General features: G+C 37.2%; 1 protein-coding gene across 1 annotated transcript in view; it reads right to left on the bottom strand.

Annotated features, from left to right (window-relative positions):
- The window catches only part of BIVM (basic, immunoglobulin-like variable motif containing), a 34595-nt gene that overhangs the window by 10322 nt on the left and 9929 nt on the right, over window positions 1-14344 (bottom strand). Inside the window, exons 3-6 of the mRNA XM_081082487.1 lie at window positions 8132-8258; window positions 3299-3394; window positions 2692-2796; window positions 2380-2474 (exon numbers count right to left, since the gene is read on the bottom strand). Coding sequence (XP_080938613.1) covers window positions 2380-2474; window positions 2692-2796; window positions 3299-3394; window positions 8132-8258 — 423 coding nt within the window. The remainder of the gene's footprint in view (window positions 1-2379; window positions 2475-2691; window positions 2797-3298; window positions 3395-8131; window positions 8259-14344) is intronic.

Raw genomic sequence — 14344 nt, forward strand, 5'->3', positions numbered from 1 at the left:
AAGACAGACACAAACAATCATTACTATTGGAATTAAGAGGAATCGGCTTCTAAAGTGGCAGGAAAAGCTTCAGAGATAAAGCAGGGCTTGCACAAGACCAACGATTATTGAAGAGGAAGATAAGAACATTCCCAGAAGGGGGAGGGAAATCAATCATCCTTCAGAAAATAGACATAGAGAAAGAAACAGTGAGGAGTCAAATATTGCAATAGGAAAATGACGACAGGAATAAAACTGGGAAAATACAGCATTAAAATCTACTGATGGGCACTTAGGCTGTTTCCAAATCTTAGCTATTGTAAATTGTGCTGCTATGAACATAGGGGTGCATATATCCTTTCTGATTGGTGTTTCTGGTTTCTTGGGATATATTCCTAGAAGTGGGATCACTGAGTCAAATGGGAGTTCCATTTTTAGTTTTTTGAGGAAACTCCATACTGTTCTCCACAGTGGCTGCACCAGTCTGCATTCCCACCAGCAGTGCACGAGGGTTCATTTTTCTCCGCATCCTCTCCAGCACGTGTCATTTGTTGATTTGTTGATGATAGCCATTCTGACAGGTGTGAGATGGCAAAATAATGCAAATTTAATTAGCACCTTAAACAGTGAGGGCGAACCTATGACATTTTTTTGGTTGATTTTTCTTTGTTAAATGACATTTAAATATATAAAATAAATATCAAAAATATAAATCTTTGCTTTACTATGGTTGCAAATATCAAAAAATTTCTATATGTGACACGGCACCAGAGTTAAGTTAGGGCTTTTCAAAATGCTGACATGCCGAGCTCAAAAGGTTCGCCTTCACTGACCTAAAACAATCCTTAAAATCAACTCCATTACTTTGTTATGTACAAGACTATTCCATAATGGAACTTCGTCATTTTCACAGTCCATTTTCCTGTTGTTATGCAGGTATAATATCAAATACTCTAAAATCCTTACATTCCTTTTTAGGAAAAGGAACTGCAAATTCCATGATGCTTTCTGAGTTTTACCAACACATATGAGGGCGTAAATACACACACACATACATTCACTCACACACCCCCTGGACCCAAACAATATAATGTATTAAAGCAGTATTTATGGCATACTTTACAAGTCTAAAAGCTCTACATGTAAAGATGAGAAGAGCTAAACATATTAAACTGTAGCCCTAACCGTATGGCCAGGTGGTTGAATGTTGTCCCGTGCACCAAAACATTGCCTGTTGGACTCCTGATGAGGGCACAGGCCCTGGTTGCAGGCTCAATCCCTGGTAGGGGATGTGCAGAAGGCAGCCAATTGATATCTCACTCTCACATCAATGTTTCTCTCTCTTTCTCCCTCTCCCCTCCTGCCAGGGTCCAACCCCAGCAGGTCCAGGGTTTCCCAAAGGCGTAGACGGAGTCGGCGAAGAAGGAATGACACGGAGACAGCATTCAGTTGATCAGCAGCCTAGCCAGGATCTCCAGCCAAGTTCTGGTCTCAATCTCCAGAGAGGTTCTGCTTTGGATCTCCAGCCAGGTTCTGTGTCCATGTTCTCTTGCTAGGTTCTCCAGCCAGGTTCTGTAGCCAGTTCTCCAGCCAAGTTCTGTCTAGGATCTCCAGCCAGGTTCAGTCACCAGGTTCTAGTCAGGTTCTCTTGCCAATTTCTGTAGTCAGGTTCAGTCCAGGATCTTTTGCCATGTTCTCTCCAGTGAAGTTCTTCTGTCTCTAGGTTCTGTGTAGGTTCTGTGTGTAGGTTCTGTGTGTAGGTTCTGTCTTCTTCGTTCTGTCTTCTAAATTCTGTGTTCTAAGTTCTGTGTTCTAAGTTCTGTGTTTTGCTGTCTTGTTACATCTGTATTTATACCAGTTGATTCAATCCTATCAATCTCTATTACAAAGGTTAGGGCGTTTCTTATCTCCATTCCAGGGAGTAAAGATTATGTAGCTTAAGCATGATTGTTCGTAGTTAAAGTGATTAATTACCCGCCTGGCACTTAGTTAAGAGGTTTTATTCCCTCCCTAACTTTAGGGGAAAATCCCTACCTGGGGAAACAACCTTTCTCAGAGACCTTGGTTAAAACACATAGTGCCAAGAAGGTGAGCAAACATATTAAGAACAGTATGCCATATATGCCAGGTCCCTTGAAACAGCAAGGATGGACCGGCTCCCGGCACCCTCCTCCCTCCTTAAAAATTAATAAAACATTTTTAAAGAAAAATATTAAACTGTATATTGAAAAGTGCCCTACAGGTTACTATTATAATTTCTCCCTCAGATAAAAAGACATAAAAGTAACAGACTGTGTTTAGTGTTTACATAATCAAAACAGCTAATCTTTGAGGTGGTTTAAAACATGTATGAATACACATGCATGTACATGTGTATTAATCTTCTATATGTTTACCTACCAGTTTCTCCAGCTGTTTTATTCTTCCCATGAGGCTTATATAGAACATACGAGCATCCTTTTACATGGAAGTGGTCATTAATTTGTCTAAACCATCTGAAAATAACAAGAAGATTTGTTCATAGAAACAGTTCCATAATAAAGATGGCACTATTCCAATTCTAGAGAAATTCAGGCAGAGCCCAAGTTTGGTGTATCTACTGCAGGTTGGGGCCTGGCAGCTGCACACATGGTTTACTACCAACATGCATCTGCAGCAGTATTATTTTATAGAACTAGAAATAAAATATGTCTCCAAGCACGGGCTTCATACCTCATGAGTGTTGTGTTTCCAGTGAAAGGGCCAAACCTAATATCTTCAAACGGGGGTTGAAAGCCCAAAATGTGTAATGCTTCTTCCTGGGTAATCGGTGGGAGACTACAAAAGAAACACTGCCTTTCATTTTACAGTTCCAACCATATGCAACTATAACCTGTCTCATGTTAATGTTAATATGTCTGTCTGATTTGCAAAGAATTTTGGTAATATTTTTAATTTTTATTTTATCAAAAATAATGCATACACGTATCTTAGCTAAAAGACTTAAAACAAAATGAAGTAGTTTTTCCTCAATTTATGAAAAACCTATCCTTAAAAACCTTCCATTAGAGAAAAAGCCCTGGGAAACGGGGTGCGGCTGGAAAGGGGGCGCCCCCTCGCCCTTCACGCAAGGCACGTTCGTGGGGAACCTGGTGCTGAACCATTCGTAGGCGACCTGCTTCTGGGTCGGGGTTTCCTACGCAGCAGAGCAGCTCCCTCGCTGCGATCTATTGAAAGTCAGCCCTCGACAAAAGACTTTGAAGAAAGATCAAGAAAAAAAAAAGAAAAAGCAACACCAAATAGCATGGGAGTTTAGATCCCAACAAATTAACATACTCACTTTCCAGCTCCCACTGTGCTATATAAGAAATTCCAACAAGAAACTAATGAAGAGATACCACAAGAAGTCTTATATTGTGGTCGGCTTATGCAGTACCTGGGAAAACAAAAGATTTTTCTTTACTTGAATGAATACAAAATAGGCATATAAATATGCAGCTCTCATGGCAACTAAAAGTGTTTTAACATAGTGAAAATTTTGATCACTTAAACCAATATAAAATCTTTATTCACTTAAAATATTTTTACATTTATTAAATGTATCATAAATGCATAAACAATAAATCATTCATTTTAATAAAGATAGCTAAGTATGACTACTACTAGTTAGAGTAGATGTTATCTAAACCAATGGGGGAAAATAATGGTATACAAATGTAGACACCAACTACAAAAATTTCAGTGCAAATTACTAGTTGAGCTGTAGATCAGATACATGATCTACAAATATTTTCTCCCACTTTGTATGCTGCCTTTTCACTTTGTTGATTGTTTTCTTTGACCCGGATAAGTTTTTAAGTTTGATGTAGTCCCCTTTTGTCTATTTTTGCTTTTGTTACCTGTGGTTTTAGTGTCATATCCCAGAAATCACTTCTAAATCCAAGGTCATAAAACTTGTCCCCTATGTTTTCTTCTATGAGTTTTATCATTTTAGGTCATACATTTATGTCTTTAATCCATTTGGGGTTAATTTTTGTGTATGCTGTGAAATAAGGGTCCAACTTCATTCTTTTTTATGTGGATATCCACTTTCCCCAGCACCATTTTCTAAAGAGACTATCCTTTCTCTATTCCATGGTCGTGGCACCCTTGCCAAAATTTTTAGTCATTTACATGAAGGTTTATTTCTGGAATCTCTATTCTATTCCATTGGTCTATATGTCTGTCTACTCCAGTAGCACACTGTTTTAATTATTGTATATTTGTTATATGTTTTGAAATCAGGAAGTATGTGGCCTGTATTCAACTCTTGCAATCACCACCTCCCCAGCAGTTATCCAGAGGCAGTATCTTCAGCTGGAAGTTGGGGAGTAAGATAATCAAGTGGCGATCAGCATGATGTCTCCTTCTGCGACCCTCCCTGCAATGCTGTTGCCTTGACCTAGATTTCCACGAAGAACTCCAATGCTTCAGCACTGATGCGACTTCTCAGACACCTAGATCTAACCAAAGGGTCACTGGATGGTTTTAAGACCATCATGTGAACTTTAGGGAAATCTGCATTGTTTTATGCCAGCAGTTAATACACAGAACTGGACAAGTATGGTTTGGAGACTTTGATATTTCCTTGTTTCAACACAGACAATTTTCCATCTTGTTGTTATTAATTTCATGGGTTTGAGGAAAGTAGTGAAGTAAAAAAAAGCAAAACAAAACACATATTCTATCATATTTAAATCTCTCCCTTCTATTTTAAACAATTCTTCACAAAGCCTTAGGATTAGCCTAGGCATCCTTAAGATTTTTTTTGTATTTCGTCATCTATTCAAACTTGTTTACTGGTCTTGTTCATGATCAGCTTAACACTTTTACTTCTATCTTCTAAGGGTCTTTCCATTACAACCCTAATTCTCTGTAACATTCTTAGTGAGAAATAATGTTGTTGTCCTAGTAATTTTTCCCTTCAGGTTATTTCTCCCATCTGTCCTATCCCATCCAAGTCTTTATGGCCTCACATGCTATACTATTAAATTATTCATATTCATATGACTATTCATATTTGTTGTTAAAACAAATCTTAAGTCCTAGGAATTAGAAGCAAAAATGGGTAAAGATTTGCTCCAAAGAAACTAACATTAATGTTTTTTATTCTAATGTTTCTTTCCCAGTACACTTTTCATACTAACTACTACCAATTTATCTTTGTAAATATCCTTATATTAAGAAATCACCAATGGCTTATTTATGCTCCAGGAAAAAAAAAAATCTAAATCCTTAGCCCAATATCTAAGAAATAGATCATAAAAGGTGTTATAAAATATCACAGAGTTGCCCTAACCAGTTAGACTCAGTGGATAGAGCATCGGCCTGCAGACTGAAGGGTCCCAGATTCGATTCCAGTCAAGGGCATGTACCTTGGTTGCGGGCACATCCCCAGTAGGGGGTGTGCAGGAGGCAGCTGATCGATGTTTCTCTCTCATCGATGTTTCTAACTCTCTATTCCCTCTCCCTTCTTCTCTGTAAAAAATCAATAATATATATATTTTTTTTTTTAAATATATTTTATTGATTTTTTACAGAGAGGAAGGGAGAGAGATAGAGAGTTAGAAACATCGATGAGAGAGAAACATCGATCAGCTGCCTCCTGCACATCTCCTACTGGGGATGTGCCCGCAACCCAGGTACATGCCCCTGACCGGAATCGAACCTAGGACCCTTCAGTCCGCAGGCCGACGCTCCATCTACTGAGCCAAACCGGTTTTGGCAAATAAAATATATATTTTTTTAAAAATCACAGAGTTGTCCTGGCTGGTGTTTCTCAGTGGTTAGAGTGTCACCTGGGCACGGAAGGGTCAAGGGTTCAATTCCAGTCAAGGGTATATACCTGGGTTGCAGGTTCAATCCCTGACCCCAGTCCAGGCATGTGTGGGAGGCAACCAATCGATGTGTCTCTCTCACATCAATGTTTCTCTCTCTCTCTCTCTCTCTCTCTCTCTCTCTCTCTCTCTCTCTCTCTCTTCCCTGCTATTATCTCTAAAAAAATCAATGGAAAAAATATCCTCGGATGAGGAATAACAAAAAATAAATAAAACAGAATTTGGAGTCTGGCTTTTTTCAGTTCCAATATATGATCTACTTACTCATCATGTGATGTTGGGCAATTTTTTTGTTTGTTAATCCTCACCTGAGGATATGTTTTTTCCCATTGATTTTTAGAATGGAAGAGAGGGGGAAAGACAGAGAGAGAGAAACATTGATGTGAGAGAGACATACCAATTGGTTCACACACACACACACACACACACACACACACACACACACACGCACACACAGGCAGGTAATCAAGTACCTGTCCTTGACCAGAATTGAAACAGCAACCTCAGTCCACAGGCTGACGCTCTAACCCAGGGGTGGGCAAACTTTTTGACTCGAGGGCCACAATGGGTCTTAAACTGGACCGGAGGGCCGGAACAAAAGCATGGATGGAGTGTTTGTGTGAACTAATATAAATTCAAAGTAAACATCATTACATAAAAGGGTACGGTCTTTTTTTTTTTTTAGTTTTATTCATTTCAAACGGGCCAGATCCGGCCCGAGGGCCGTAGTTTGCCCACGGCTGCACCACTAAGCAAACTGGCCGAGGTTGGGCAATTTTCTTAGCTTCTCTGAGTCTCACTCCAGACAAGCTGGTTTACCCTTCATTACCAACATGCCAGACACTTTCTCACCATCCATTCAAAGACCTAAAACCCTCCATCCCCTCAGATTTCCTCTCTTTAGACCCAACTCTTCAGGGAAGCCTTCTGATGTTCATTTCTTCCTCTCATATTTTTCTTTATTCATACCCATCATCTGACAAACTGCTTGAAATATTTTACATTTCCTGCTTAGTCCTCTCTTCTCAAGTAGATTTCAAACCTTAAAAGAACAAAGACTATGTTTTATGTATCTTTGTAGTCTCAGCCATATCCAATATTTATTAAATAAGTGAAAATATTTAATATTTCTAAAACCTCAAACAAAAGAATTTTAAAAACCTCAAATCAGAGATCAGCAATTTTATAGCTATCTTGAATTAAACCTTTTTTTCTTGAGAACAGGAACTTTATTTTAAGGTGACCAGAGACCCCCTAGTTGATAAAGGAAAGCTCTTCTTATTAGAAGAATGCCAGCTAATAAAGGCAGAAAAAAAAGGTAGAATTTTGAGATATCACCATTTCACAACAAGGATTCAGGCAAGGATCGTCAATAGATTTGACTAAGACCATTAGATGAAAAGTTGATAGGAACAGGCTCTTAGCCTAATGCCATTGTCACCCCACTGATTACTTCATGGCTGCAGAAGGGGGAAAATAACTTGAGAATGTAGACTAAGGTTGTCACCTCCTAAATCCTGTAATCACTTTTAGAATCTCTAATATTAGATCACCAAGTTCTATGAACCTCCTGATGTAATATAATATGAAGGACACAGGATCATTTAGGCAGTATTCTTTTTTTTTTAAAAAAGGTTTTATTTTTTTTTATTATATTTTATTGATTTTTTACAGAGAGGAAGGGAGAGGGATAGAGAGCCAGAAACATCGATGAGAGAGAAACATCAATCAGCTGCCTCCTGCACATCTCCTACTGGAGATGTGCCCGCAACCCAGGTACATGCCCTTGACCGGAATCAAACCTGGGACCCTTCAGTCCGCAGGCCGACGCTCCATCCACTGAGCCAAACTGGCTTCGGCAAGGCAGTATTCTTGTGTAAAATGTTCAAGCAGGACCTCATTAAGTCTTTATATCTAACATCTAATTTTCAGGAAATATTGAGGATATACAAATAATTTAGAAAAATTAATATGAAAAATATCAGACAAATCCAGAAGGTAGCACATTCTACAAGATATCTGGCCAAGTCTCTTCAATAAGTCAATCTCCCAGAATTAAAATGAGGTAGAGTCTATTCTAGTTTAAGAGAGACATATGAGCTACCACAAGCTAACACAAAGAATGGTTCATAGTTGGGTCCCACATTGAACAACCAGGTGTGAAGACATTTTCAGAGCAATCTGAGAAATCTAAATTTAGCCTAGGAAATAGATACTAAGGAAATATTGCTAACGTTAATAGGTATAACACTGGTACTGTGGTTAAGGAAGAAAAAAAATCAATTTTTTGAGCTTACCATCGTCTGAGGTCTAATACTTTCCGCTGTTTAATATCTTCAAGAGGAGAATGCTGAGGCCACTCCCTTTGATGTCTTCCTTTTTTATCTGAAGTTTTTTTCTTGGAAATTTGTTTCTTTACATTGCCTAGAATATACGAGTATAAAATAAGCAAAATGCTTAATATGAAGTAAACTGCCAAGACAATGATACTAATTGTTAAACAAAATTAAAAAGTAGCTGCCACTAGTTCTAAAAATGATATTTGTAAAATATCATTTTGCAAATGATATATGTAAACATATTGAATAAATAAATGTATCCTCATAAATTCTCTCCTACCTTACAGAGAGAAAATAAAAACAGATTTAAACAACCATGAATGTTATTTCCTATCAGATTTATACTAGTATATTCCAATTCCTAAGATGGTCACTTAGCTAGTACATGAATCAATCACAAAATCTTTTAATTTAGAAAATCAAATTACCAACTATAAAATATTTAACTAGAGCACTTTCCAGAAAATGAATCCTTTCTATAAAACAATAAAACCACATTAATGTAATTCTGTTAAGAAGTAAAAACATTAGATCCACTAATGCAATGATGTGATATTTAAAAATATCTCCAGGCCTACAGAGCCCACGAAATGGATTAAAAATGATGCACCCATGTGTGTTATTAAAATGCAACTTTAGCACCAGGAACTAGAGTGGAAAACAGTCTCTTTTCTGTATGAGAGTGTGTGTGTGTGTGTGTGTGTGTGTGTATACGTGTTTCTCTCTCTCCAAAAGACACATAAGATAAATAATAGTGATTACCTATGAGGGGAGGGGAATTGGGAGCTAGACAAAAGTAAGAAAAAAATGAGTTAGACTTTAAGTGTTTAATTTTTATGCTTTTCATTTCTGAGCCATGCTAATGTATTATTCAGTAAAAAAATTACATCAATTAAAATATTAATAACATCTGAGCCTCATTTCACTAAAATGCCATTAACATTTCAGATAGCTATGCTGAAATACTTTAATAATGTCACACATATTATATTTTAAATGAAATAAATCTGTTATAAAAATTAAATAAAAGCTAGTATTTTATTTTTATAGTTATTCATCAATTATGATATGTACATTATATAAACAAATGCCAGAGAACAAACATGGAAAAGGGTTCATTTTATTCATTTAAGATGCTGTACAATGAAATCACCTGATACTCAAAAGCAGCTGGAACTTAGAAACTATTGGTATACAGGAAATTTCTCTAATTTTTCTAAAATGTCATAATAACAAACGCTATAATATCCAGAAACAAGTTTTCCCCTTTCCCTCTAGTTATTCTTTCTAAGTCTTTAGAGAACACAAAATTTCTCACAGAGCTAAATAAGCATTGGCAAACATGAGCTTGAAAAAAATGAGAAAGAATCTCATTATGACAAAATTTCCTTTAATAATAATTAAATCTTAAGACATCCAGAAAATGGAAAATCTACTTTCCACCATTTCTTGAGATGCTTTCACTGCCCAATAATGCCTTGATTCCCTAAGAAGTTTACCCAGCCACTTAGAATTTTAGAGGCTAATGAAGCATGGTAATCTGTGACATTAACCATGGTCCGTACCCACACACTGTCCTCTAACGCTTATCTAAGCCTGCTCTCTGTTCTTCTCTGTCTTGAGCTTACTCCCATAAGGCCCTTAGGGATAAATATGGATATATGTTCCAAATGAGCATCCTTTATATGATCTTACACTGCCACACAGAGAATTGGTCCTAAAACAAAACTCCATTCAATCTGAGGAAGAAAGCTCTGTTAAAGTCGAACCTAAGTTTGAGAGGGGAGCATATAAGAGTGACACCTGAAAATACTGTCTCCCTCATCTCATCAACTCCAGTAACCTTTGCCCATTGCCCCTTGTCATTTCCAAATTCCTTCTTCCATGCTTCAACACATCCATAGAGCCCAACACCAAATATACATATATACAGACCTCTATTCACCACACTGGCTTTTAGATAAGCGGATAAGGATAGTGGATAAAAATAGAATGCACACCATCGTTATTTGAAGAACCACAGGAGAAAGTTCTGAACAATCACAGTAACTAAAAAGTGAGGTAGGCGGACCCCAGGAAGAAGAGAGCCAGATAAGTGGAGATTTAATTAAGTATATAAATTTGGCCTAAATCCTAGGCTGACCCTTGAACTATGCATGCACAGAGCAGACCTCAAACAGCAAAACTAAGGTTAAAGGAATTGAATTAAGATTTGAGATGTCCTCAAGAGACAGAGTTGATTGGGCCCAACCAAATTAACTGCTGCTAAGTAAATTAATCAATTAATTAATTTTTTTTAAAAAAAACACTGTTGAGGATATACCATAATCATAAGTCACCATAAGATAACATTTCCAATATTTAGTATACAATCCAAAATTACTGAACAGCCCTGACCGGTTTGGCTCAGTGGATAGAGTGTCCACTGCGGACTGAAGTGTCCCAGGTTCGATTCCAGTCAAGGGCATGTACCTTGGTTGCAGGCACATCTCTAGTAGGGGGTGTGCAGGAGGCAGCTGATTGATGTTTCTAACTTTCTATCCCTCTCCCTTCCTCTCTGTAAAAAATCAATAAAATATATTTTTTTAAAAACTGGTAATAAACCATCTAACTCTGCAACTTGAAGAATTAGAAAGAGAGCAACAAGAAAAGCCTAGAGTGACCAGAAGGAAGGAAATAATAAAGATCAGAGCAGAAATAAATGACATAGAGACAAAAAAAAAAAAAACAATACAAAAGATCTATGAAACCAAGAGCTGGTTCTTTGAAAGGATAAACAAGTTTGATGAACCTCTAGCCAGGCTCACCAAGAAGCAAAGAGAGAGGACCTTTATAAACAAAATCAGAAATTAAAGAGGCAAAATAACAACAGACCCCACAGATATACACAGAATCGTAAAAAAATACTGTGAGCAACTCTATTCCAACAAACTGGTTAACCTAGAAGAAATGGGCATAGTCCTAGAAAAATATGACCTTCAAAACTCAATCAGGAAGAATCAAAAAGTCTGAATAGGCCGATAACTATGGAGGAAATTGAAGCAGTAATCAAAAAACTTCCAACAAACAAAAGCCCTGTACCAGACCACTTCACAGGGGAGTTTTATCAAACATTCAAAGAACTAAAACCTATCCTCCTCAGACTATTCCAAAAAATTCAAGAGGAAGGAATACTTACAAGCTCTTTCTACGAAGCCAGCATTGCTCTAATCCCAAAACCACAGATAAAGACAATACAAAGAAAGAGAATTACAGGCCAATATCCCTTGTGAACATGGATGCCAAAATTCTCAACGAAATTCTAGCATATCGGATCCAGCATTACGTCAGAAAGATCATACACCATGACCAAGTGGGATTTATTCTGGGCACGCAAGGATGGTACAATATCCACAAATCAATAAAGGTGATATACCACATAAACAACTTGAGAGATAAAAACCGTATAATCATATAAATAGATGCAAAAAAAGCATTTGACAAAGCATTTCTCAGCAAGGTGGAATAGAAGGATCATGCCTCAACATCATAAAAGCCATCTATGACAAACCTATAGTCAACATCATACTCAATGGGCAAAAACTAAAAGCATTTCCCCTAAAAACAGAAACAAGACAGGGATGCCCACTCTCACCACTCCTATTCAACATAATACTAGAAGTACTAGCCATGGTGATCAGACAAGAAGAAGAAATAAAAGACATCCAAGTTGGAAAAGAAGAAATATAATTGTCATTATTCGCAGATGACATGATATTGTACATTGAAAACACTAAAAACTCCATCAAAAAACTACTAGACTTACTAAATAAATTCGCCAAAGTAGCAGGATACAAAATTAACACCCAGAAATCTATGGCTTTTTTTATACACCAATAATGAACTCACAGAAAGAGAAACTAAAAAACAATCCCATTTACCACTGCAACAAAAAAATTAAGATACCTAGGAATAAGTTTAACCAAGTAGGTAAAGGATCTGTACTCAGAAAATTACAGGACGCTGAAAAAAGAGATAGAGGAAGACATAAACAAATGGAAGAATATACCACGTTCATGGATTGATAGAATCAACATCATTAAAATATCCATACTACCCAAAGCAATCTATAGATTCAATGCAATCCCCATTAAAATACCAACAGCATACTTCAAAGACCTAGAACAAACTCTTCAAAAATTTATCTGAAATAAAAAAAAGACCCTGAATAGCTGCAGCAACCTTGAGAAAGAAGAACAAAGTTGGAGGGATCACAATACCAGATATCAAACTATACTACAAAGCCACTGTTCTCAAAACTGCCTGGTACTGGCACAAGAACAGACATATAGACCAATGGAACAAAACAGAGAACCCTGAAGTAGACTCAAGTCATTATGCTCAATTAATATTTGACAAAGGAGGCAAGAACATACAATGGAGTCAAGACAGTCTCTTCAATAAATGGTGTTGGGAAAATTGGACAGATACATGCAAAAAAATGACACTAGACCACCAACTTACACCATTCACAAAAATAAACTCAGAATGGATATAGGACTTAAACATAAGACAGAAAACCATAAGAATCTTAGAAGAAGCCATAGGTAGCAAAATAGCAGAGATCTGTCTTAGTAATATACTTACCGATATAACTCCAGGGGCAATGGAAACTAAAGAGAGAATAAATAAATGGGACTATATCAAAATAAAAAGCTCCTGCACAGCAAAAGAAACCATCAAAAAACAAGAAAGCCCACTGCCTGGAAGAATAAACTTGCCAATGTTATCTCCGATAAGGGTTTCATCTCCAAAATTCACAGGGAACTCATACAACTTAACAAAAGGAAGATAAACAATCCAATCAAAAAATGGGCAATGAATCTAAATAGACACTTTTTGAAAGAGGACATACAGAAGGCTGAGAGACATATGAAAACATGCTGAAAGTCACTAATCATCTGAGAGATGCAAATCAAAACAACAATGAGGTACCATCTCACACCTGTCAGAATGGCTATCAACAAACAAGTGCTGCAGAGGATGCAGAGAAAAAAGAACCCTCCTGCACTGCTGGTGGGAATGCAGACTGGTGCAGCCACTGTGGAAAAGAGTATGGCGTTTCCTCAAAAAATTAAAAATGGGACTGCCATTTGACCCAGCAATCCTACTTCTAGGAATATATCCCAAGAAAACAGAAATACCAATCCAGAAAGGATATATGCACCTCTATGTTCATAGCAGCACAATTCACCATAGCTAAGATTTGGAAACAGCCTAAGTGCCCATCAGCAGATGAGTGGATTAGAAAACTGGTACATCCATCTACACAATGGAATACTACACTGGTATAAAAAATAAAAAGGAAGGAATTCTTACCATTTGCAATAGCATGGATGGAACTGGAGAGCATTATGCTAAGCAAAATAAGCCAATCAGAGAAAGATAAATATCACATGATCTCACTCATTTGTGGAATATAAGAACATCATAAACTGATGAACAAAAATAGATACAGAAACAAAGAAGCAACGAACAGACTGTCAGACTTCAGCAGGAAGGCAGGGGAGGCCTGTGGGGGGGAGGTAAGAAATCAGCCAAAGGACTTACATGCATGTGTATAAGCATAACCAATGGACACAGACTCTAAGGGGGTGAGGGCATGTGCAAGAGGGTGGGGGAGGCTGGGGGGAGGTCAATGGGGGAAAAAGAAGACATATGTATTACTATTTGTAATATTTTAAACAATAATTAAAAAAAAAAAACAGGAGGAAACACTTTCCGACTTGACTTAGGAGTCCTGCATAGCCCTAATCCCAACACCTGAAAAAGACATTATAAAAAAATTATAGGCCCATCACTCATAGAGACACAAATTAAAATCCCTGACACCCTTAAAATTACAAATTTACAGAACATTCTATGAAACTAGTTGATTTTGCAAATGAACAAGTAAACATGGTGGTTTTTTACAAAATAATCAGAGAAGTCTAGAAGTAAAATACAAACCCTAGCTCTACTACTTCTTACTAGCTGCTCAAATTTGGGCAGGCAATTTATCCCGTCTATGGCTCAATTTCTTCACTGCTGAAAAGGGGATAATAGTACCTACCTCATTAAATTCCTGTGTTACTGTGAGTTCAAAAAGAAAGAGGTGAAAGCATTAGTATCTGCCAGAGGTCCACCACAATG

Source organism: Myotis nattereri (genome assembly GCF_964212035.1).
Source record: "Myotis nattereri genome assembly, chromosome: 2".
Lineage (NCBI taxonomy): Eukaryota > Metazoa > Chordata > Mammalia > Chiroptera > Vespertilionidae > Myotis > Myotis nattereri.